We start from the raw sequence: 25,820 nt of genomic DNA, 5'->3' as shown, positions 1-25,820 counted from the left end.
TAAATCTGTCATGACGGCGCCTAATACAGAACATTCGCGACAGAAATTGAGTCGTACGACCGGTCGTGTAGTGTGCTCATATAAAACGTTGTCTCATTTTGGGGGCCACATATGCTCGCCCATGCTAACAAATAAACGTTAATGGTCAGAGCGGAGTCTGTTTTTTTCCATTATATTATCAGCGAACCCATGAAAACCGTCAAAATTTCCGAAAATTTCAGGGAGCGAACGACAGAAACTGAGCAATACGCGACGCACTGTCACGCGTGCTGTAAAAAATTGGCAAATCCAGAGATGTTTTCAGAAAAAAGTATCTCAACTTGACCTACAAGTGCTCCATTTGATTTTGTGATCGATTATGATTTACGTTTGAGGAGTAAAGTTACGATACGTTGAGTTTTTAATCTTATTATTCATATTCACGGGCATGTAAACAAACAATTACTGTGTATTTGTGGTCAGTCACGTGGTTATAAGCTCGACCAATCAAAATGTGACGGGCAGGGCATTGTAATATAATACGAATAGAAAATAAATACAAGAGCTGAGAAGGTTGTAGTTGCTTTGATAAGTGAAATTAAGTCTAAGGTCATCAAACATTTTGAATGAATGGACAAAGTCTTTGTACGTTGGTCTGGAATTAATGACAGTATAGGCTAGGATATTACATCTGTCAATTGGGATGAAATATTGAAGATCAAATTACTTTTATTGATTGACAAAAAAGAGATAGAATGAGTCAGTAAATATCGAATCATGGACGGGAGAATTGAGACTGTCTATGATTTAATCAAATGGGAAACAAAAACATTTCGATTGATTGACTAACACAAGCAGAAAGAAAGTTTTATTCAACTTTAAAGAATAAGGGAATGTTCAGACTTTATTTCCAGGGGGCCTGAAGGATTTTTTTTTTCCTTGTGATTTTTTCCATGGCCCTTCCTTTTAAATTATGGAGAAAATCTGTGGCCCTCGTATTTCCTGCTTTTTTTCATGCCCCTCCCCCCCGCAATATATACATGCATGCTTACGTGTCTGACAAATGGAAACGAGGTCAAAGGTTACGTTCTAAAAGGGGCGATAAATTATTTTGGGGGTAAGAGTTAGGAATGGGGGCTTGGAAACTTAGGGGGAAATGATTGAAAAGAAGGGTCCCAATTTTTTTCTATCTTCACTCCTTTCCCTCATTTTGTAGTATCCTATTACTCTATCCACTTCTTCAGCCAGCCTGATACCTAGGTGGAAGCAATGGTTGATTAATGACAAGGGAGAGAAGTGTTATTTTTAGTTACTTTTTTTTACACAACAACTATACCGCTGCCGGGGGTCAAACCCAGCACCTCCAGCATGTGAAGCACTACCTATAACCTGTACTCCACGAGAGCAAGTTGCGAGAAAGGGATGCAATGTTTAATATAAACGTTAGGATGATAATGCTAAGCAGGAACTGATTAATTTATAATGTTCACTTGTAATGATTTGAAAGTCTTTTACGCATTTTACTTCTTTTATTGAATTTATGCCTCTGCATTGATTGCTTTATTGCCTGTCTTTATTTTATCTCTACATTGTCGTGTTTGCTGTATGTGCAGATTTGTTATTGTTTGAATATTTTTCATATTATTTGTTTATTTGCACAGTTAAAGTATAAAATGTTAGGTTAGGGTTAGGGTTAGGGTTACTTGTTTAGGATGTTTTTATATGTTTGAAAACTTTCTTTTTGACATTTATTATTGAATTTGTCATTTGCTGCCTTTTTTACAATACGAAAGGTGTGTGTTTCGTTTTCGACAGGATACACTTTTATATAAAAGTGGTTCATCACTCAAAATGTATGAAATGCAATATTTCATTGCCATTGTAGATGAAAACGTGAACAACAATTCGTTGGATACGCCACGAAAATAACAAAAATTCCACCCATCGACGAAGTGAATTAAGTACAGAAGCAAACGAAATTCGCTGCAAATATAATAATTTAAGGTCCATACACTGTCACAAGCACGAACTTTGTCCGGGCTGTGCATTCAAAGTGTCACACATCAGCGGCAGTGTCCTCCTGAGTTGTAAACTTAGGCGTGATATTAGTTTTTAGACCGTCTCAAAACATTTTGCATAATATTGTGTTATGTGCAGAGTTGCAATGAATCGATGAAGAGGACTGACTGTAAACTTGAAGGACAGAGAATTGAAATATGTTGAACAAGTAAAACCACGCCATAGCTTTATCGCCGAAACGCCTCCGCCACATGAACTCATAAAGATAAGTTGGAAATAAGTCGGAAGATGTGAAGCCAATCCAAGTTCGCATGGCATGCATCCACATGCCTTCAAAGGTGTTGGTGTGGGCGAAGGTTTTAGGATCCACAAAATGAAGACAATGATTAGCGGTGAAATGAGAGAACTGAGGAGACTTGGACAACCAGCAAGAATAAGGCCCCTGTCACTCATCAGAATAATACTGTAACCTGGAGGAACAATTCGATAAAGCATTGGCATTACGTACGCCGGTCAACAGAAATTAAAAAGCAAGCACAAATATCGCGACCAATGACTCCAATCACCAAATGTCTGTCACTGTGTCGACTCAAGCTGTATTTGGACTTCCGGAACTTGAATTCATTATATATAGAGTTGTTTTTTTTACATCCGTGTATTCATAAATTTCCATAATACAGCCTGACTAAAAATCTATTGGGAGGCATGATCGCAAAGATAAAGGAAAAAAATTTGTGGACTAAAATTAAACCAATCAATACCAGAGTTTGAACTAATGTACAGGTGTGATTTTCAGTCTGTAGAAGAAGTAATGCAAATGAAAACATACAAAGATTTTTTGACCGTCACATTGATTATTATTTGCATTTGAATGAACTCTCAATTCTGTTATGTAACTGTGTGCCGTCTTTGGCAACGGCTATATTGAAAAGGGGTCAATATGGCCATTGCCGTTGGGGCCAGTTTGTACATGACAACAAATTTTATGAATAAAACGTAGAGGGGACATATTGTACCCGGAATGAGAAGGAATTATTGCCGCGATCACATGAACTAACTAACCCTAACCCTAAAAATTATGTGATGGTCTTCATTTGCTTGACTTTGTGTCAGGTGAAGCACAGTGGGAGCAAGAAACTGGGGTTAGCTGAACCAAATTGTCGGAACCCCAATTCCTGGCTCCCACTGTACTTCACCCGATACAAAAACTAAGCAGTCGGAAATTGTGACAGTGATTTGAAGAAAGTGCAAATTTATGTTATTTTAACCTTATTAGTTAGTCAGTGCCGCAATTACGGGGCGTCTGTGTTTTGTGTACGGCGATTTTGACGTCATCAGTTTGTGGCTATACCACTTGTAAAATGATGCCAAATTGTTTTAGTCAGTGGTAAAAATTCTTAACAGATGAAGCGTTAATTGCTTTTAATCAAATGAAAATGCATGTGAACAGAATGAAAACCCAGATTGCGTGCGTGAATGACAATGGCGGATATGACATCAGAGTGGCTTGCATATTAAAATCCCAAGCACTAGGTCTTTCATTCTGCACCAATCTTCGTCACACATTCTTTTTTTTTCCCCTGCTCTGGTCTCTGGAACTTCGCTTTTGCTTGCAATGCTTTCCAAATTGTGTTGTCTTTGTTGTCGTATTTTCTCTGCTATAACATAGAATTAACATGTTTTTTTGAATTTACAGAAAATAGCAACTTACGGTGTATCAAAAACAGGTTTAATAGCCCTCACGAAGGCCCTTGCTCCTCAGTGTGCGTCAAAAAATATCAGGGTAAACTGCGTTGCTCCAGGACTTTTAAAAACAGCTTTTGCAGATCGTGTAAGTAATTCTTCGTACATTTCCAGAATCATCCTGAACTTCAATTCATTGAGGAAGAAAAAATTGAAAATTACTCGAATTATGTCAAAGTTGCTCGTCGCATGTTGCTGATGAAGTCATAAGAGTCCATGATTGTTTGCTTAGGGACTGGACATAAATTACAGGGGGGGTGGGGGGGGGTGGCCGGTGTTTTTCGAAAAACCGCTGCGTAAAAATAGTGACCCTTCAAAAGTTCATGCACAAAAATTAGTGACCCTCCCCCTTATCCGTGCATGAAAATAAGTGACCCTCCCCTGTTACTCAATACCCCCCAAAAAACCCGCAATGTGTTAAAGACCCCCTTCTGACTTGCTATACTTTTTAAGTCGCCCTCCCGAAAGGAAGGCAAAATGTGGCCGATATAACGCGTTGTCCAAAAAATATCAAATCATATGTGTGTGATAATTCATGTAAATGTACTTTGCTTGAAGTGGCAGGTAAAAAGTGCATGCCTGTACAAAAAATGTAATTTTTAGATTTTATCGATAATGTTGATTCACTATACATGTAGTCGACTATAAGAAAACTACGAACGTGTATTTTCCAGTATAAAACTAGCTATATCTGTTCATATACAGATGTTTAATAACTGATAGAGATATACTTGATTAGCATGGGTTGTTTACAAGTGCACATGTGAACAAGATATTTGATTTTGGAATTTCTCTCAAAATGTTGATCCACTATACATGGGAGTCTATGACAAAACTATACATGGGAGTCTATGACAAAACTGTGAAAAAATTTTCAGAATTAAAAATTTGCACTATTTGTGCATATATGGACCCTGAATAATTGACATAATTGTGCTTGATTAGAAGAGGGTGGTAACACGTGCATCTGTGTACAATAACTTTGTTTTTGGAATTTCGCATGAAATGTGGATCCATTATACATTGTAGTCTATGAAGAAACTATGAATAATTTTTTTTAAATACAAAACTTGGCAAATCTGTGTATTTATGTATGCTTGATTATTGATATTTATGTTCTTGATTAGACTAGAGTAGTTTCAAGTCAATGTGTGTGCAAGAAATTTGATTTTGGAATTTCACCGAAATGTTGATTCACTATACATGGCAGTCTATGGTGAAACCCTATGAATAATTTTTTTCCAATACAAAAATAGGTAAATCTGTGCATTTATGTACACCTAATCATTAGTATTAATATTCATGATTAGACTAGAGTGGTTTCAAGTCAATGGTTGTGCAAGAAATTTGATTTTGGAATTTCACCGAAATGTTGATTCACTATACATGGCAGTCTATGGTGAAACCCTATGAATAATTTTTTTCCAATACAAAAATAAGTAAATCTGTGCATTTATGTACACTCAATTATTGGTACTAATGTTCATGATTAGACTAGAGTGGTTTCAAGTCAATGCTTGTGCAAGAAATTTGATTTTGGCATATCACTTAAATGTCGATTCACTATACATGGCAGTCTATGATGAAACTATGAATAATTTTTTTCCAATACAAAAATAGGAAAATCTGTGCATTTATGTACACTTGATTATTGGTATTAATGTTCATGATTAGACTAGAGTAGTTTCAAGTCAATGGGTGTGCAAGAAATTTGATTTTTGAATTTCACTGAAATGTCCATTCACTATACATGGCAGTCTATGATGAAACTATGAATAATTTTTTTCCAATACAAAACTTGGTAAACCTGTGCATTTATGTACACCTAATTATTAGTATTAATATTCATGATTAGACTAGAGTGGTTTCAAGTCAATGGTTGTGCAAGAAATTTGATTTTGGAATTTCACCAAAATGTTGATTCACTATACATTGTAGGCTATGAGGAAACTACAAATAACTCATAGGTTGTCTGATCCTAAATTGTTATTCAAAAGTTGTTCGACCTGAAGCTTCCAGTTGTTATTGATGACACTATGCACTATTCTGAACAGTTTGTATTCTGTCAATGTCCTCAAAAAATTAAAAAATGTACATACAGTGACATGAACATTTGACACCGACCTATACCTAATGTATTGTCAATGGGAGAATGATGTCTAATAAGTAATCTCCCAAATTGTTATTGAAAGAGTCATTATAGGGGACAGTTATGCACAATAGTGTTGAATAAGTAGAAATCATGACAACTTAAATCAATGTGGCTGCTTGGATCATCAACACATTGTTTATTATACCTGAAATTTGCGCCCGAAGGGCGCGCCGAAAATGGTAATGGCAGAAAATGAAAGTGCCAGGAGGTATTTTTTCTTTTTTCAGTATTCCATAACGTGCACATGCAATTTCAGCTTTGATGCATGAAAAAGGTGACCCTCCCCCATAGGCTTGCACAAAATTTTATGACCCTTCAAAAATGCTTGCGCGAAAAATGGCGACCCACCCCCAAAAACACCGGCCCCCCCCCCCTGTAATTTGTGTCCAGTCCCTTATAGAAGGCTTTCAGTCATTCCGAAAATTAAAATGTTTTACAGATTCTACGGAAATAGTTGACAATATCTTATATCACCAGTAAATGTACACATTCATCAATTCTGAGTGTTTGCTCTAGCTTTCAATTAATGCATGGAGCAGAAGTTTACATGTAATAGTCTTGCACTTACTAACTTAATTCATTCTGTACATTATAGACCCAAAAGAGACTATGTGCCTTTGGGCAGGTGACTATTTGCCTGTAATCAGAAAGCATTTGGTTTCCTGTTCGGAGGGCACACAGTCCCTTTGTGAGGGCCATATTGTTTTCATTATATGCCTAACGTAAACAACAAAATTAGACATATCATCTACAATAACAAAATAAAGGAGTCATCTCGTAATATTTTATTGCATGGAATAAATGTAAACAATATTTGGTAATTCATCAAGCAATATATTTAAAAAAACAACTTATATTGGCTTGAGGGTCTTTGTTGTGTTTCTATACAATCATCACCAGCATGTAAAATTCTGACTTGCAGTTATTGAGATTTTCACAAGCTCACACTTTTGCTGCTTATTAGCATCATAACTTGGGGTAATTGATAACTTCATTCAAACTAATACCCACTTACAGGTAAGCATGCATTTACACACCAAATACAAAGGTGAAATGTGCAGAGGTTCTCAAGTTTTCGCAATTGACAAGGAAATCAAGAATGACATTTTTTGGCATATTTGTGGACCCAAACAGTGAAAATTGTCCCAAAAATACAATAGTTCACTTTTTCACTCATTTGGACAAATCTGATATAGATTACCTTCAAGAATCTTTATGTAAAATTTCAAAGTAGGTAGATGAACAATTTTAGAGAAGATTTTAAGACTGCATAAAAAGGAAAAAGCCCAAGAAATACAAATATGCAAATTTCACCACAATTTGAACAAACCAGCCAAGTTTACTTGCAGCATACCAAGTTTCAAAGAAACTGGACTGGCAGTGTTCAGAGGAGAAGACTTTTTGACCAAAAGTAGGAAATGCATCAAAATAAAAAAATTAAATTTAATGTGGATACCAAGTTTCAAAGCAATCAGATATATGGTTTCAGAGAAGATTACTCTTGACCAAAATGGGAAATGCCCAAGAAATGCAAATATGAAAATATCATTACAATTTGAACAAATGTAACTAAAGCCACCAAAAGGAATGCTCATTTGAACAAATTCACATCTCCATCCCTTGAAACACCTGTATACCAAAAACTAAGACTATAGATGCTGCGGTTCTCAAGTTTCTGATGGGGACACGCATTATATATACAAACATAAAAGTAAAGATCTGTGATGACAGAGATCTGGTTTGTAAAGTTCACATTCCCAGCCCCCTTTTCAGTGATGCAGAAGCCCTTAATGCTGATGTTGACATCTTGCTATGTGATATTTAATTACCCCTCTAATTATTGCACAAGACACTAACCTGGCAAAGCCTTGCTTTCAGGCTCCTTGTCATTTCATTCATTGTAAGCTACACTCTTGGACTCATTGTTTAGCTACAACTCGAAAGGTCCTCTTTGCTATATATATGTAAATGGTATATATTCATATATGCGAGCTAAAAACAGATTTCCTAAATACAAGTTTGAGATTTCAAATGCATGATCAATTTAAATGTTTTAAAACATGTAATTTGATCATTTTGAAATCTCAAATTGTGAAATACACAATAGTTCCAGGTCATTGTCTGTCAAATGATGACCGTCCATTCAACAATTGAATCCTATTGGGTATGCGATGTTTGATATATGTTGCATGTAACAATAGTTTCTGTAGGTAATACAGTTTGGTCTAACACCAAAGTAGAAATGAAAATATTGAGCAGAGCAGAGACTTCTAATGTGCCAACTTGAGGATTAATGTAAAAATTTATTCCCCTACAGTTGATAAAGGATTACCACGATGAGATCTTAAAACTGAAAACAATGAAAAGGTAAGTGTGAATAAAGAAATGTTAGAGTCTGCAAAGACATCATAGCATGAATGAAATAAGCCTTTTCATTACCTATATTCTAAAGTTCTGAAACGCGACAAAAATCATACACTGCATCAATCACCACAATTGCTTTTCTCAGCCAAAGTGGCATGATAATCAAGGACTTTGTCATCATATGAATGACACCCTTCAATAGTTTACTGACATAAGGTGTCATTCACATAGCTCCATATGGTAAATGGAAGCTAAATGAATGAATACTGCAGTTGACCTGTGTGTGATTTCTCTTTTCATTCAGGCTTGGTGAAGTGGATGAATGTACTGGTGCAGTGTCCTTTCTATGCTCAGATGAAGCTTCCTACATTACAGGAGAGACATTAGTGACTGGAGGGGGACTAGGTGGTAGAATTTAAGCTATCATTTGAACAGAAAGTGGGACTCTTATGAAGCTTTCACAACCGGGAGAAGAATATATGCTAATTGATAGCATATTTCAAAAAGACAAATCATTAGTGATAATGTTGATATTTGTCAAATATATTATTTACTAAAATCAAACTTTTAGTTGCAACTTTTAGATAATCTGGGTACAGATAAAAATGCGAATGATCAGTGTTTTTGTATTTCCTAAATTGCATTCATTGTCAATGAGAAGTATTTATTACCAACATTAAAACGTACCAAGCTCTGTATTGAATTCTCTTTAAAATAGCTGATACAATTGTAACTACCTGTAAAAAGATATCATTAAAAATTACCTGGTTTTTTCTTGTATTTTTCCCTGTATTTTCAGCTATCAAAGTGCCTTTCAGTGCATCAGATTTTGAAGTCAAGAAAACTAACATTAAGTACACTTTGGGATGATGGATCATGAAACAAGATTGGATGATAAACAAAATTCACTGTCCAAGGTTCATCTCATATCACTCCATCTTTTTCTATAAAATTTAGTATTGATATTATGGTTAAAAGCCCACACACCCATAACCGAACAGTTTTTCCTGAAACACAGAAATTTAAGAACTTCAAAAGTCTCATTTTTGTTCTTCATGAGGTGACATGACAGAAATACAAGTGAGTTTACCCAAAATATTGTCTCTATTAAAATTTGTCTGATAGTTTCTGGAGGCCAGAAAGAGCAGAGTGGCGAGTCCACAAAACACACAAGTGTCAAAGACACAGATTACACATTGTAATGCTGATGAAACTAACCTTTGGTGAACATTTTACTGCATGCCTGTTATGTGGACCAAATTAAATATTGGTTGAAATTTATAAACATGCAAGATAGATCTTGGTCTAAAATCATAATAGCCATGATACATTCCTCTTCAATAGTGAAATTATGTTTGTCCGGTGTGGTTGTTGTAACTATTACTTGCCCCTCCAAAAAGTTTTAAAATACTCTTTATAAGGTGCAAAATAGATTTCTGTGAACTTATCACTGAGCTTTCAATCAGTAGAGGTTTACGAACCTAAATTAATAAAATATGTTTCATAACATCACTTGCCTGGTAGCAGTTCATTTCTCCCAGAATACATAGTGTACATGCTAAAACGGACCATCTCTACAGAGTGACTGATATTGTATTTCCATTCCTCCATTACCATTATCATTCTTCCAAACAAAAATTTACTGACTTCTTGAAAAATTTAAATAAAATTTTGTACCAGGCCTTTGCTAGCCTAGCATATTATACGTACATTTCGATAATATAAATCTATTGATTTTGGTCTTGACGGCAGTCTATACACGGCGAACAATGAGAGCTGAATGAATGAACGTGGGTAAGAACAAGGACTGCTGAGGCTGTGTGCAGAGGAACCGATAGGCTGAGAGGAATTTGGAGGGAAACAAGTTGACAACTGATTGTGTCAAGAAACTGGAAGGAAGCAGTGGCTTAGTTCACAAAACACATCTGTGTCAAAAACACAGATTATATTTTTAGTCTAACTGGCAGAGTTAAAAAATTTCAGACAATTTGGTAGAAACAACTTTCACAAGAAATTTTGAAATTTGCACAACACTACACATAGCTCTCATGAAGAAATGGTGGCAGGAAAATTAGACATACATAAGACAATGAGTGATCAAGATTTGAAGCTATCCTAGTACAACTTTGTTGCAATCTTTCAGGATATCTGCTCTATCACAGCTTTGTGACAATTTCAAGACACATGCTCTATTACAGCTTTAACACAATCCTTGAAGACGCTTGCTCTATTACAGTTTTGTCATAATCTTTCAAGATGCCTGCTCTATTACAGCTTCAAGATACCTGCTGACAGCATACATCATTGGTGATACATTTTGCCTGAGTATTTCATTAACCATAGCTAAATTGTCCAGACGAATGTTTTAATTTTTACCAGAATTGGCAAAAATTGTCCCAAAAATATGAGTATACAAGTTTTATGGTAATTTCAACAAATTGTAGATAGGTCACCCCTTTTAACATACATAAACATTGGCAATCTGACAAGGAGGTTGTTTTAGCTCCGCTGTCAGCGACGCGGAGCTTATCAAATAGGTTGATTTTCCGTCATCGTCCGTCGTTCGTCAACAATTGCCTTCTCCTCTGAAACCGCAAGTCCGATTGCTTTGAAATTTTATATGCAGTTCACTTGGGGGACCTTACTTAAGTTTGTTCAAATCGTGGTGAAATTTGCATATTTGTATTTTTTGGGCATTTTTTGCTGTTTTTGGTAAAAAAATCTTCTCTGAAACAACTTGTCCGATTGCTTTGAAATTTGATATGCAGTTTACTTAGGGTGACTTCAGTTAGATTTGTTCAAATTGTGGTGAAATTTGTATTTTTAAGGCAATTTTTGTCGTTTTTGGTAAAAAAATCTTTAAAAATCTACTTCTTCAAAATTACGGGTCAGATAGCTTTGATATTTGGTATATAGGTCCCAATGGATGATCTATTTCAGATTTGTTCAAATTGTGCAGAAATATGCAAATTTGCATTTTTAAGGCAATTTTTGCCATTTTTGGTCAAAAAATGTGTTTCTCAAAAAGTACTGGTCACATTTTGATAATCTCTATGCACTGTATACTAAATATCAAAACTATAAGACAAATGATTTTGAAGCAAGAAAATTCTGACAAAAAACGGGGAAAATTGCCAAAAGTACAAATATGAAAATTTCACCAAAATTTGAACAAAACTGACTGAGATCACCCTGAGGAACATGCATACCAACTTTAAAGGGAAACCTAAGTCCAGCGACATTGACCGTTTATTCCTTCCAAAATCACTCTTGAATAAAATGCAGCTCAAATTTGCAACATAATTGCACGCGCCGACGACTACGGAGCGACGAAAAGAGACATTGAAGTAGACGACATTTATGGAAATGAGCTCGGAATCCCATGGGCGCGAAAGGGCTCATGGGAGAAGCGCGCGTGACGTCATCGGTGATACACGAACGTGTGCGGCAGCCTACCAAAGCATTGGAGTCTATGACTGCAGGAGTGCAGTTCTGCACGTCACGACTCTTTAATGCTCAGTAGCATAAAAAATGATTAACTGTTGTTCAGTTGAGTGCAAAAATCACTCAAGGAAGAACAAACGGAGTCAGCTTTTATCGTCGTCCCACAGAACTGCTTTTTCGAAGACAGTGACTAAAGAAAGTCGGGCGAGTTTTAAAATCTCAAAAGATACAAAGTTATGTTCTACTTCTTTCAGGATGATTGTTTTATAAGGGATTTCGGGACTCTGATACCGATACAAGACGATACTACACAATGCGGTTCGTATCTTGACATGCTGAGTCAGCCTACTATCGCCGGTTTTAACCAGATAAATGTTAATATTGGCGATTTCGGGACTCTAAAATCCGAAGACGAAACTACACAAAGCGTCTCTCATCTCGACAGCCCGGATCTGCGAAATCGCCCTTATATACCCGATAAATATAGGCAATTTCGTGACTATACCTGGTAATATTGATATTACAAGATACTGGAATGACTTCTTGCCTATTCTCGACCGCGGAGTGACGTCAGTAGGTGAAACACATACGAACGAGGTGAATGAGAGATCAGACGATACAGAAGAGCGAATGATACAGAAATTGTGTGGAAAAAAGCAGAACTAAAAATTATGTCATTTATATATATTGAAACTTTGAATATTTCTTTGGTGGTTGAAAAATTCGAACTTCCAACGGCGCTATGACGCAAAAAGGACGTAAGAATCCGCAAGTACCCGGATAGCCCGCGGTCGAGAATGATGTGTCTCGATCGGCACGCCGGGTCTGAGAAATCGCCGATATTATATTTACCCAATAAATATCAATTGCGCCGGGACTCCTTGGCTAATATCGATATCGATACCAGACGATACTAGATTTAAGTGCACTGTGTCGGCACGCTGGGTCTGCGAAATCACGGATATTTATCCGATAAATATCGGCGACTTTGGACATTAACTCTGATACTAGACGATACTTTGTCAAAATGTGGGTAAATATCCGATGTATATCGGAGATTTCACCACGTGCCTAACAGTTCTGACCACCCGACCACCTCTGTCCGACTCTTAGTTCATAGCGCCGATAGTCAAGAATACTGTATGTTTTACATTATTAGAATTATTCATGCACGAAATACATTTTTTACATGTAAAGGATTTTTTTCATTAAATTTCCACACGAACTTTCATACACTACAATCGGAACTTCGTCGAGAGGGCCGATCGGATATCACCGTGAGTTGGGGAGCGCCTTGCACGAATTACATTCTTTACATGTAATACATTTTTACTTGGCGATCGGACTTGAACAGAGGACATATTCGGAAATCATCGAGAGTTTGGCTGGTCTTGTATGAAATACATTCTGTACAACAATATAGACGATACTTTTGTTTTAAATAGCGGGCAAATATCCAATATATCGGAGATTTCATCACTTTGTAGATCTGACTTCGACACCAATTTCGAAAAAAGACGACACTATACATTTGTCAATTTGCGAATAATATTTTCCGAATATTTCGCAACCTTAAAGATCTGGCCAAGCTCGACTTACGTATCATTCACGAACCACAAAATAATTTTAAGCGACTGATAAAGAAAACTCTGTTTTAGAAACGTAGCGCTGAATTATCGCAGAGTCACTCAGTGTCTCAAATCCAGTTCGGGGTCTGTACAAGCACGGTGACTCCCTCCGCGGAATTATGAACGATGTGTATGCTTTCCCATTATTACATATCTTTGTTCAAATTAGTATGGTTTGATTTCAGTCGGGGAAAAGTAATACTCGATGTCAGAAATATCGCTGTCCGAACTCTCCAGAGTCGTCTTACGAACGCGCTGAACTGTTCACGGTACTCCTCCAGCTGCAAGCTGCAATCGTCTGTATCGCCGATGACGTCACGCACGCTTCTCCCATGAGCCCTTTCGCGCCCATGGGATTCCGAGCTCATTTCCATAAATGTCGTCTACTTCAACTTCTCTTTTCGTCGCTCCGTAGTCGTCAGCGCGTGCAATTATGTTGCAAATTTGAGCTGCATTTTATTCAAGGGTGATTTTGGAAGGGATAAACGGTCAATGTCGCTAGACTTAGGTTTCCCTTTAAAAGCAACTGGATGGGCCGTTTCAGAGGTGATTTTTTTACTACAAACAGGAAAAATTACCCCAAAAATACAAACAGGCAAACTTCACAACAATTTGAACATTAAAGGAACCAGCATACCACGTTTCCACCAAATCTGACTATGGTTACAGATTTTTAGTGATTTGCAGGATTTTTTTCCTTTTTACCACATTTGCACATTTTTGACACTGACATTTTCATTTGAACAAATTCACATCTCAACCCCTGGGTGCACCTGTACACCAAATACTAAGACGGTCGGTTCTGCAGTATTTTAGTTTTTGATGTGGACAATCATACATTTATCTCTAATACATACATACAGACAGACATACACTGCTGACTTGCCATATAAGCTGTTTTTGGTATAAATACATATGCCAAATTTGAGTTAACAATGGAAAAAATTGCACCACACACATATTTCACAATGACTTGAACAAACCTGACTAGGGTTAAGGAACCTTTATACCAAATTTCAAACCAATCAAACAAGATGCTGTTTTGACAAAGAACAGGTAAATTGCAACAAAAATACGAATGTCTCCAGATTTTGGACAAACCTGACTTCACCTGTAGCAATCTGAATGCCAAATTTCAAAGCAATCAAACCAGCTGTTTTGGAGAAGCAGCTTGGAATGTCAAAAGTTAATAGCTATAAAGACATGATGGATGATGGCAGACAACCACCTATTTGATAAGCTTTGCATTAGCGACAGCAGAGCTAATAAAGGGGAGATACAACTTAAATTGCTGTCAGAAATGTTAGCTTTAATAAAACTTTCAATACCAGCCCTACAAAATCTGCATCATGAACTTTTCTTTATTTCCAGAAGTAATAGGAGTACAGATGAAAACTTTACCACGTACTTTGATTACTGTTTATTTCAAGACATAAAAATGTTTTCATTTACAGGAAATGACAGTGAGCAAAATGCATAAACAATCCCATAATATTCCCTAATATTAATTGACCTGAATTATTTATTCAATCAAAATATTCAAGATAAAGATATGACAGATAGATATGTAATCCATACTTTACAAAAAGTCACCACTGCTCCAGATAATTAGCCCTTTCTCAGATGGAATGTTATCATGCATACTGAAAATCTGGATAATTCCTTGAGGTTTGAATGTATTGACCCCATCCCTATTACCACTATGAATACTTCTAGATGGTGTTGTATCTGAATGTGTAACAGCTTCAAACATACACATATTTCCATTGAAGATCATCCCAGTACACTCTACTGGATTATACTACAATCAAAATGACATTCTAAAACTCATCAGTCCTAACATGGTTCTTTGTGAATACAGTAAGGGCCAAAGCCCCTTAGCCAGAAGGTAAGGAAGATTAATATCCCGGTGACACCCTGTTTTGATTCTTGATTTCAAAGTCTGGATCGTGTTCCACCAGCGATAACAAGAGTTTCTCCAGTCACATAGGAGGCATCATCTGAACACAGGAAGGACACAGCACCTGCACATTCATCAGGTTGACCAATACTATTTGAATATAAAATTCAAACACGAATGAATACCATAATATCATAGCAATTTTAGGTAGAGAAGAAATTTCAGTGAGTGTTTATATGTATTTACTTCCTTCAATTCAGACTGTTTCAAGGTATCCATATGCTGAGAGCTTTAAGAAATGGTGTCACATTCAGTTGGCTAAAAAGTGATTATGTATTCTAGAGATGAGAAGTGTTGTGGCCATAGTAACATAAGAATATGTAAATTCTCACGTTGTTCCATCAGAGATGCAAAAATCATTTAGTTGTTCCTCATAATAAATTTATTTAGCTAGTCTATGAAGAAAAATCCAATATTTCACAAACATATACAGATTAAAGAAACCTGCACCCCTTTTCAATGGATTTGAACAGCATGCAATGAAAAGGAAAATACATTCCTAAGGTTGTCCCATTCATGATACATACAGACATACATACATATTTGTAGCAACATAACTAATCCAACCCACATACAAACTGATTAACAAATATCAGTACATTAAGGTAGGATGCGCCTCAAAAGTGAACAAGTTAGACTTTTGCTCAAACTTTCCTCAGTGAAACCTTCAACCTCTCTCTTACCAAATCAAGAATAAAAATCAGGGGTCACTGTCCAAAGTTTGGAACCAGGGAAACAAATTACCTAACATTGAGTGATAGTTGAAATTAAAAATGGCCGCCATCCATATGGGGAAAAATAAAATTTTCGATTTTAAAGGAACTAAGACAGTGAAATGTTTTCTTTCTCCAATGGCTTCAAAACGAGCTACCCAAAAGCAGTAGATCACAAAAGAATTGAAAAAGTTTGAGAGTCTGAATATCTGTCCCCTTGGCGCATTCTATCTCAAGAGGCCAATGTACTCATAACCATTCCACGTGCCATCCTTACATGTGTACCAAATAGATATAAATATAATGTAATATAATAATATAGGTAAAATTACGTTTGTTAACACACGTCATTTTGTCAATTACGGCAAAAATTATTGCAGCTCAGTATTTAAATGTCTGGCATGTTTCCTGATCTTCTAGTAGGTCTTTAAATTGACAGTGACTTCAAACTGGGATGTGATGACCTGAGTGCTTAAGTTAAACATTTCAACACATAAGTCATGCATTTGTTGTAATTTACACATCAATGTCTGCAAAATTTTATCAAGTTCAGTTTCGAAACAAATATTTCAATGCAATGTTTAAGTTTTCAAAGATTTCCATAATTTAAGAAGCCATGTCAAAGTACATTTATTATTTGCAGTACAGTGGTATGATTAACTTGTCCAATGTTGAACTGACAATTATCGCAATTTCTAAAGCACACCTCACAAAACTGAATGCTGTAATAACTTTGTTAAGACTGTCTTCTTTGTAACATACATAAAAATCTGTATTCTCACACAAGTACTTTGTTTGGTAACTTACCGTCCAAGCAGTATGTCAGATTCGATTTCCTTTCTCACGGCATCGTCGTTGACCAGCTGGTGGTGAATTATATGAAACAATTATAGGTATTGTTTATGAGCATGTACTTTTCATTTCATATTTTCTTCAAATAAACCTGACCGAATGTTAAGTTCTTAATCACAACATGAGGTGATGCAAGAGATAATATGAAACAAATATAAAAAAAAATGCCTCAATGACAATCCACACACGTGTTATTTACATCAGTGTAAATGTATATTGACTCGTGTGCTTACAGAAAATGCATGAGCATGTGAGTTAAAAAGTACATGAATTTTAAAAACAAACAATTTTATCCAATAGCTTTGGTTTTGTAAGAAAGAGAAATTATGGTGACTAAGTTAGTGATTTACTAAAGTCACAAAAATATCATTGATGATACTTACAGCTCCGGCAAATTTTGTTTCAATAACTCCAGGGGCAATACCGTTGACTCGAATGTTGATCTTGGAACAAGCAGGAGCCATTGCCTTCACCATTCCGATAACTGCTGTCTTTGTTATACTATAGGGTGCTATTAGCTGGAATCCCAATCAATTTGAAATTACAAATTTTTCATTACATCAAGATGAGTAAAATTCAAAAATTACCTGACATAATAAATCAAGTTATTTGGTTGTTAATGAATATGAATTTACTGTCACCCTTGCCTTGCACACAGCCTGGTACCAAAACCCAAAATGTGTTTGTTTTTTCTTTTCATAATTTTCATGTCACTTTTTAATTTAACATTTCCCATACAGCATATATCTTGATTTAAGCTTTTTGCTGCTAATATTCATGGTTGCAATGGAGTGTTGAAACATTTCAACACTGCTAGTAAATGTGACATTCACTGATTTCCAGTGACAGAATATATCAATTTTCTTCAATATTTTTACAGTGCAAACACAAACTGGAGGATTATTGGTGAGTTATCCAGTAATCAATTGGCATCACTTTCTGATTATAGCAATGGAAAGACTATTTAAAGAAGCATCTTCATGTCGAGTGGCCACTCTCTCAATGACGTGTCACTGTGCTGAGTCCAAACTTACTTCAAATGGGTTATAGCCTCCTATTGATGAAACAAACACTATTGCACCTCCCCTGGGGAACAAAATAAAGCAACATTTTAAAAAGCCACAAACCACATCTCGTAATCTGAGTTAGTATATATCCATATTTCTTATCTTCTACAGAGAGGAGTAATTATTTCAGAATGGAAAAGCATTAAATTTGGCAAAGATGAAGGATAAAATGTTCAATGCTGTGTGTACTGACCATCACCAGGAAAATGTCACGTTTTTCAAATGCTAACAAATAAAACAAACACTGAATAAACAAGCAGTCTGTAAACTCTACTTGATCCGATGGGAGTGAAGAAAAGACTTACCCTCTTTTTTCCATGTATGATACAGCCTCTTTGGCCAGGAAAAATCCACACTTAACATTTATATCAAAAAGCTGCAAAGAAATGAAATGACATTGGTAATGGTATATATGGAAGGTTAATTTTTGTTACTGCAAATGGGTAAAATTACAGTCTTTTTACAAAAAAAACAATTTCTCACCTTGTCCCACACTGGCTCTGTTGTCTGGAAAAAATGAAAAGAAATCAATATCAAGTAAGGGGAATTGAAAATGTGTGTTTATTTCTGTGAAGCTCCTAAAATTTTGTTCACAGATTGACGATTGCTTTGTGCATTTTGTAGGCCAGAGAACCTACCCGACCAAAGCACAGGCAATGTTCATAACCAATGTCTTAAATTGCAATTACTATTGTCAAGTACCTAGAGGTTTCAAGTGAGTCTATATGGGGTGACCTCTGACCCCTACCACAACTGAAGATACAGTGTAGAATACCAGTTCTATGACAAAGTCTTGTTGGAACAATCCATGTATGTCATCATATTGACCATGCTGAGATGCATGTAATATTATACTGACAAAGAGAGTTGTCATAACAACATAGTTACAGTACATGTAAACATCATAATATCTGTATTTACATGTTTGAGAAGTCTGTAGTAACAGTTGTGTGCAATACCCTATTTCATTGAGTTCACCTTGTCAGACCACAGCAGACAATTTTTCAACCAAAAGTCAAACTTTTACCTAGCCCCACCCTCCCCCCCCCCCCCCCCCCCCCCCCCCCCCCATGATTGTTTGGAATAATAGATTGGGTGCAGCATACTCAGTGAACAAAAACTACACTGCACATTCAGTCATGGTATAGGGTCAAATGTTACTGTGCCATGACTGCCTGCATGCACATACTGGTAACTGAATCCATATTTCTGTCCAGTTGGTAAATGGTATGAAAGATTTAGAGTTAGCTGTTGGAAATAGTATGCCATTTTAGATCTTAAGTACATGTAGGTATGAATGAGACTGTGAAAGGCTATCAGAAATGTGATTTAGATGTTCATTGACACATATGAATATTGGGAGATATATTATTTTACATATAATTATATTCTCTCACATCTTTGGGAAGAAAGAAAATAAATGATTACAATAGAAATTGCTTGTTAAAATGATATTTGAGAAAGGAGAAATGGCCATTTCTAAGTTCCATGATCCTCTGCAGATGTCAAGCTTTAATTGCTTTTGTAAAACAACACGATTGTAGCAAAATTTGTAGATGAGAATATCAAAGTAGAATAGATAAGAGTTGTCACAGTACATCTGTATTACACCATTGATAGAGACTGGATGTACCTCAAAGATTGATCCATACTGAGGATTAACAGCAGCATTTGATACTAACATATCTATTCCACCATAGTGTTCAGCAGTCTAAAATAAAAGGAAAAGAAAGATTCATTTTAGAAGTTAATTGTGCCTGGTTTGAGCCTTGTATTAGAATCATGATGATTATCAGCAGAATGCCTACTGGCTTCTTAAGGTTACAGAACGCACCTCAAGGACAGATATTCAGAATCTCAAATGTTTAAAAATCTTTCCTAATCTACCATTCATTGGAGCTAATTTTAAAGCTTATGGAGTTACAAAAATTTTCACCATCTTAGTTTTCAGAAAAGTGAAAAATTAACATTTCCCCATAGAGTAACAGTGGACAGTGGCCACTTTGAATTTCAAATCTGGGTAAGTGGTAGGCAATTTTTTCTCTAGTACCATAGTTTGCACAGTGGCCCCTGATTATTGAAATGAAAATGTTATGGTATTTAAGAAAATACCTGTTATTTATCACATGATCATTTGTTAGGAATTATTTCATGGGAGTTAAAAAATTGCTGGATTAGACTTCTCATAAAAGATAAATTTATTGATGTGTTGATCAAACAAAGCTGTGTATGTCTTCAGGGTGTTAAAGTAAAATTTGCATTTTGAAATTTGAGAGTCTGGAAGATGCCCTCTGTAATTAACTTGCCAAGGATAACATTTCATCTTGTAGATGACACATTGGGTTTGCAAAGTTGATGCTATATCTTTCAACAACTTTTGGACGCAGAATATGGAACTTAGCATATTTTTTTATTGAAGAAGATGAACTGAATTTCTTAACAGTTACATCATGTCATTTGATTTAGGTAAGTTGTGGTTCATAATGAGTCTTACTGTTCGGAATAACTTGGTCCTATCTTCAGCCTTTCCAACATGGCAAACCATTCCGGAAACATCCAGATTTTCAGATTTCAGTTTCTCAAGAGCTTTATCCACATTTGCTTGTTTGCGGCTACTAATCATCACACGAGCTCCATCTCTAGCCAGTTTTTTGGCAATGGCAAACCCTATCCTGAAATCAAAGTGTACAACTTTCATGGCTGATGTATGATACTGATACAGTGTGATACTGATACAGTGTGATACTGATACAGTATGATACTGATACAGTGGTGATGGTGAACAAACATGAAATTTATGTCATAGATAATTATAGACCTCATTGATACACAGCACCTGAAAATAAAAAATGAAGCCAAATCGATCAGCTGTTCATATAATTACACATACATACATGCAAGCACTAAGTTAGCTCTGCATGGCAGGGCTGTGTGTTACCGGCATTATACAGCCTCCCACCAGGCCGTATAACGCCAGCAACACACAGCCCTGCCATGCAGAGCTAGTGATTTCAGGGAGGGATACTGAAGAAAATTACACCATTGGCAATCCCCCTCCTTGCTGATGTTAACTTTTTAGAAAAACAGTTATCCGAAGATACACGGTAACAGTCAATCCCAACCTGTTGTATGGTTCCTTGATGAGATTTAAAGATGGCAATAGAGAACAATTCATTTTCGGTAGCATCAAAAGGAAAACACTAAACTATAAAACTATATCTAAGAACTATTGGGATGGGCATCCGTCCGGCGTCCGGCGTCATTCTGTATGTATGTATGTATGTATGTAATGTATGTTCTGTTTGTGAGCGTCTGTCCATATCAAATATCTTGAGAACCGCAGTACTTACTGATTTGATATTTCTTGTGTAGATGAAAAAAGATTTTGAGAAACTATTTGTTTTGTTATGGTCAGAAAAAACCACAAAAGGGAAACTCAGCAGTTAACGTTTAACAAAATTATATTATAAATAAAACTAATTGCTAAGTCAGGGATAGAGTACAAGCTTTAAAAAGTGTACAGACTACTTATCTCAGCTGGGACGGCAAAGCTCCAGTCTCAGAGTTGTAACAGTCAGTCGGATGAATGAACATCCTTTGGCCTGCAGGCTTGAAGCTGCACAAAGTCCACAGTATAATTGCAGCGTTGGCAGTGAGGTCTTGAAAAGTCTTGAGAATGACTACTGCTGGAGTTTAGTAACACACAAGAGACACGATCCCAAAAGTCTGACTGGAAGCTGTGCTCGTCCCTTTTATACCCATGTGCTTACATAAGGCATATAAGAACAATCTAGAACTTTTATTGACATGCTAATTACTGTTCTAAAATTATCTCTCTTACACAACTATTAAATTTCCAGACATTCTGAACATGACTATTAAAATTCAAGGTTGTGAGGTCATAAGGGCAGTGACCTTGAGAATGTTCTAGACTACTGAACTCAGGTCATGATGAGTGTTGGGGAGAGGAAAATGACCTACATAACAGTTTTAATTTTTGAATATTGTTGAAAATAGGCAAATTAATGCCAAAAAAAGGCGTTTTTGGTAAAAAAATCTTCTTCATACCGCTGGCCAGACAGCTTTGTTATTTGGTATACAGGTCCCTAGGGGTAACCCAACTTAGATTTGTTCAAATTGTGATGAAATATGCAAATGTGTATTTTTAAGCAATTTATTTGTCATTTTTGGTCAAAATTTGACTTACATTGTATGTAATGCTTGTACTGTATAAACCCTATCAATTCACCCAGAAAAAAAAATTAATATGATTGAGTTAACTAGGAAATCATCAAAGCCAAAATAATTTTAGTGTAGAATTATCAGAAAGTTCAACTTTTTTTGACAGTTCATAGTGAAATGCTTACCATCTTGGAGGATTAAAACATGTAAAGGCAACTTTCCTGAATCCCAACTTTGACATATTCTGAACCGTCATTTATTGTGCCCTGTATGTTATCTAAAGAAATTGCTCATAATAGTTTGTCATGATAGGGTGGTCAAATAAATAGAGATAGAGAAAGTTCTAATTTCCATTTATGGTTGACTTGGTAAGGATAAAAAAATTACTTTTTGAGGAAAAAATAGAGTGGTCAATTAAAAGAGTGGTCAAAGTGATAGGGTTTTTATGGTAAAGCTGGGCTGTAAGATTCCTCATGTGCTATTTATAGCAATTATGCAATCTGTGTAACAGTGCAATGAAAGTGTTACATGATTCCTTATAATGCTTTTGATGACCTTGAACTTCTTAAGTTTCAAACATTTGTCTCTTCAGTGTGCTTTCTCTGAGTACTTACAGTCTCAACTTATTCAACAGAACTTACTTACAATGTTAATGTTGATTTAAAGTTAAAATGAAATACTGATAAAGGTTAACCAGCTTAAGATTCTTATAACCTGACAGATATGCTGTTTTTTTATGACGTAAATCTTGATTTAAGCAAGTCTTGTTTACTTTAATTAGAATGTAATTAACTCTCGTTTATAGCTACTATAGACTAATATAGTCTATAGAAGCTATGGGATGGGTATCTGTCCGGCGTGCACCGTCAGTCTGTATGTATGTTGTCTGTATGTATGTGTGTTTGTATGTCCGTTTGTGAGGCGTCCGTCCACTCAAATATCTTGAGAACTGCAGTACTTACTGATTTGATATTGTTGTGTGGATAAAATATATGATTTTGAGAAACTGTTTTATTAATTTTTACTGATATATTTTGAAACTTTGAACCCCGATTTTCATTTCAATGGGTTAACAAAACTATATGGAAATATTTCGTGATAATTAGTTACGTTCAATTCATGGACGACGCAACTATATTTCGACGTGTATAGTGCTTAGATATCAGACACGGGCTGCCTCTGTGTGTTGCTTTCAACACCTTGCATCGTACGGTGTGGCTAACTTCGCCAAGTTTGTAGCGCCCAAAATAGCTTCTACCAAAAAAAAACACTATCCAAAACGGGACAGCAGCGTCACCTGACTTAATATGCAGTAGCATGACTTGTAAAATGCTATCAATACGGAGCGAAGCGAGTACAACGAACAGCATGTCATTAAATGTCTGAAAAATGAGGTCGTCCGAAAAGTGTCACACTGACTGAGTGTACAGCTGCACAATGTCTATATGCGTAAAATGCATTGTTAGGCCAAGAAAAATAAAAAGTTTGTTTCTCATCCTTGCGAGCGTCAATTCAGACCCACCATGTCAACCTTTTTTTCTGCTCATGAGGAAATAAAATTTTAAAAAAATAAATGCAAAAATACGCGACGATAGTGCACAACACAGTGCTGTATAAAACAGAACCGCGTAAACAAAATAATTGACACAAACATTCCATTCAGAACTGTATATAACTGTCATAGCTGTCATAACTGTGCATTCCTGCACTAAAAGTCAAACCACAGAACTGTTGCTGTACAAAAATAATAAAGCAACACTGTTGTGCATTTATCTCTGAGTGCATTCTTATGCTGTTTTCATGTTTTTCCGTGTTCTTGTTGATTGAAAGATAAAAAAAAATTTGAGAGAAAAAAAAGCCGCGTCACTGCATCATTTTTGGTGTCTAGGATGAGAAAAACTTTTTATTTTTCTTGGCCTTATTGTTGACATTTGAATTCGAGTCTGGACCAGAATTCACTTGTCAACAATAACAACGCAGTTACACATGTACAGGCTGAGTTTACGGTTAGCATTTAAATAAAAAACAGTTGAAACTCATAGACAGTTAGCATTATACTGGCCTTTAAATAGCAATTCAACAAATAATTATTCATTTCTCTGATCCTGCAAGGACTCGGAAGCTTGGGGTGGAAAAAAATACTGCCCATTTTGTTTCCAACGAGTAAAGTGTACCGTAGCAAAAACTTAGGGACCGTTCCGTTTTTACGGCCTGGGGGCCGGCAAAATATTGTCACCGGTGTTCAAAAAAATATAGACCCCCCCCCCCTGCATTTTTTCCTGAAAAAAGATGACCCCCCTCTTTGTCAGATGAAAAAATTTTGATGACCGCCCCCCCCCCCCCCCCCCCCCCCCCCCCCCAAAAAATAACCAAAACCCATATGTCAAATTTACCCGCACGGTTTGGATTTGAACTCCGGTATGCGGCGCACTTTGTTCGTGTAGCAGAGATGCCAGTGCACAAACTTTTCAGCCACATCCATGCAAACGTCTGTTAATTAGGACGACTGTCAGGCAATTTTTAACTTCATTTCCGAAGGCGGCCAGCCGGTAAAGAGGGTCAATCATGGCCATGGCATAAAGTGAACTTTATTGTAGGTATTATGGTTTTGAAAATGTGGTGACCCCCCCCCCTTTCCTACAAGTGAAAAAGTGGTGACCCCCCCCCCCCTTCGTGGATTCCAAAATTATGATCCCCCCCCCCCCGGCCGTAAAAACTGAACAGTCCCTTAGATCACCAACTAGGCCTACCGTATTTAGACAAATAGAGAAAGTCAAAGAAAAACTGCAAAACTGCAATGCTTTCCTACCTAGCTTGTATATTTATGGAAAAATCAATTTCGACAAAATAAGGCAAATAAAACACTGTAGTGTACACCAGGCACTCGACATCATGTGTTTCATCCATGCTACAAAAACTGTCATTGTTTGCCAAAAAATATTGGCATAGGTTCCAAATGATTGCAGCCAACAATGGAGCTACCATCGGTAGCTCCATGAGCCAACTGATAAGTACTGTAGTTCAGGGTTCAAACTGACCACGATGATCAAGACGACCCATCACAGGAGCTCGTGACAATCAGGGATGTGGGCCAGATTTATAGTGTTGCTCTTCACTGACTGTACGAGCTCTTGTGCACGAGATGAACAGTTAACTTCCCTCTTTAATACCGCGTTTACATTGCTAAGAATAACTTTTGACTTTTTCTTGGGCATCGGCCGGGGCCGAGGATCCCGTACTGTACACTAAAGGGCCGGTCACCTTGCTGCGGATCCGTAGCCGACGTGCCACACTTCCTGACTGTTTGAGTGGAAGGGCTATGGATCCGCAGCTGGTCACCGTATCTCTAGACTATCCACGTCGATCTTAACACCTCACGGAAAATAAAGATCACCCTTACCCGTCCGTTGATGCCGTAACCACTGCAACCTTCCCGTCAAACTTTGTTGCTCCAACCGACGTCGAAACCATCCTTACTGTAGTCTGTGTAGAGTTACCATGTTCAAAACTTGAGAAGAATGACCTGTTTCTGCAGAACGAGTTCAGAAGGAGAAGTCCAGTCCGACGCAAATGTACCATCTTGTACTTCAAAGTTGTAGTACTCAAGCTGATCGGTCACATCAATAGGTTTATGTTCAAAAGTTGTCCTTCAATAAAGATCGCAGCCTTTATGTGTATGAACACACCTTCTAGTGATCGCATCTCTTTTGACCGGGG

At 36.6% G+C, this 25,820-nt stretch overlaps 1 protein-coding gene and 1 long non-coding RNA gene across 2 annotated transcripts; one reads left to right on the top strand and one right to left on the bottom strand.

Moving 5' to 3' along the window:
• Positions 1-3,693: 3,693 nt before the first annotated feature.
• LOC139147113 (uncharacterized) lies at positions 3,694-8,699 on the top strand. The gene is made up of 3 exons (XR_011555647.1): positions 3,694-3,829; positions 8,211-8,260; positions 8,562-8,699. It is a non-coding gene; the product is annotated as an uncharacterized lncRNA (long non-coding RNA).
• Positions 8,700-14,669: 5,970 nt separating this feature from the next.
• Positions 14,670-25,820, bottom strand: LOC139147111 (dehydrogenase/reductase SDR family member 4-like). The gene is made up of 9 exons (XM_070718014.1): positions 25,504-25,820; positions 20,416-20,593; positions 19,555-19,632; positions 18,405-18,428; positions 18,227-18,297; positions 17,889-17,940; positions 17,238-17,372; positions 16,810-16,865; positions 14,670-15,379 (listed from the first exon to the last, which is right to left on the bottom strand). Exons 1-9 carry the CDS (start codon positions 25,680-25,682, stop codon positions 15,265-15,267), a joined length of 888 nt encoding a protein of 295 aa, XP_070574115.1. The 5' UTR covers positions 25,683-25,820; the 3' UTR covers positions 14,670-15,264.

This window comes from Ptychodera flava, chromosome 13 (assembly GCF_041260155.1).
Source record: "Ptychodera flava strain L36383 chromosome 13, AS_Pfla_20210202, whole genome shotgun sequence".
In the NCBI taxonomy this organism is placed as follows: domain Eukaryota; kingdom Metazoa; phylum Hemichordata; class Enteropneusta; family Ptychoderidae; genus Ptychodera; species Ptychodera flava.
The sequence above is the reverse complement of the archived record's forward strand: the minus strand, read 5'-3'. Positions and strand labels throughout refer to the sequence as shown.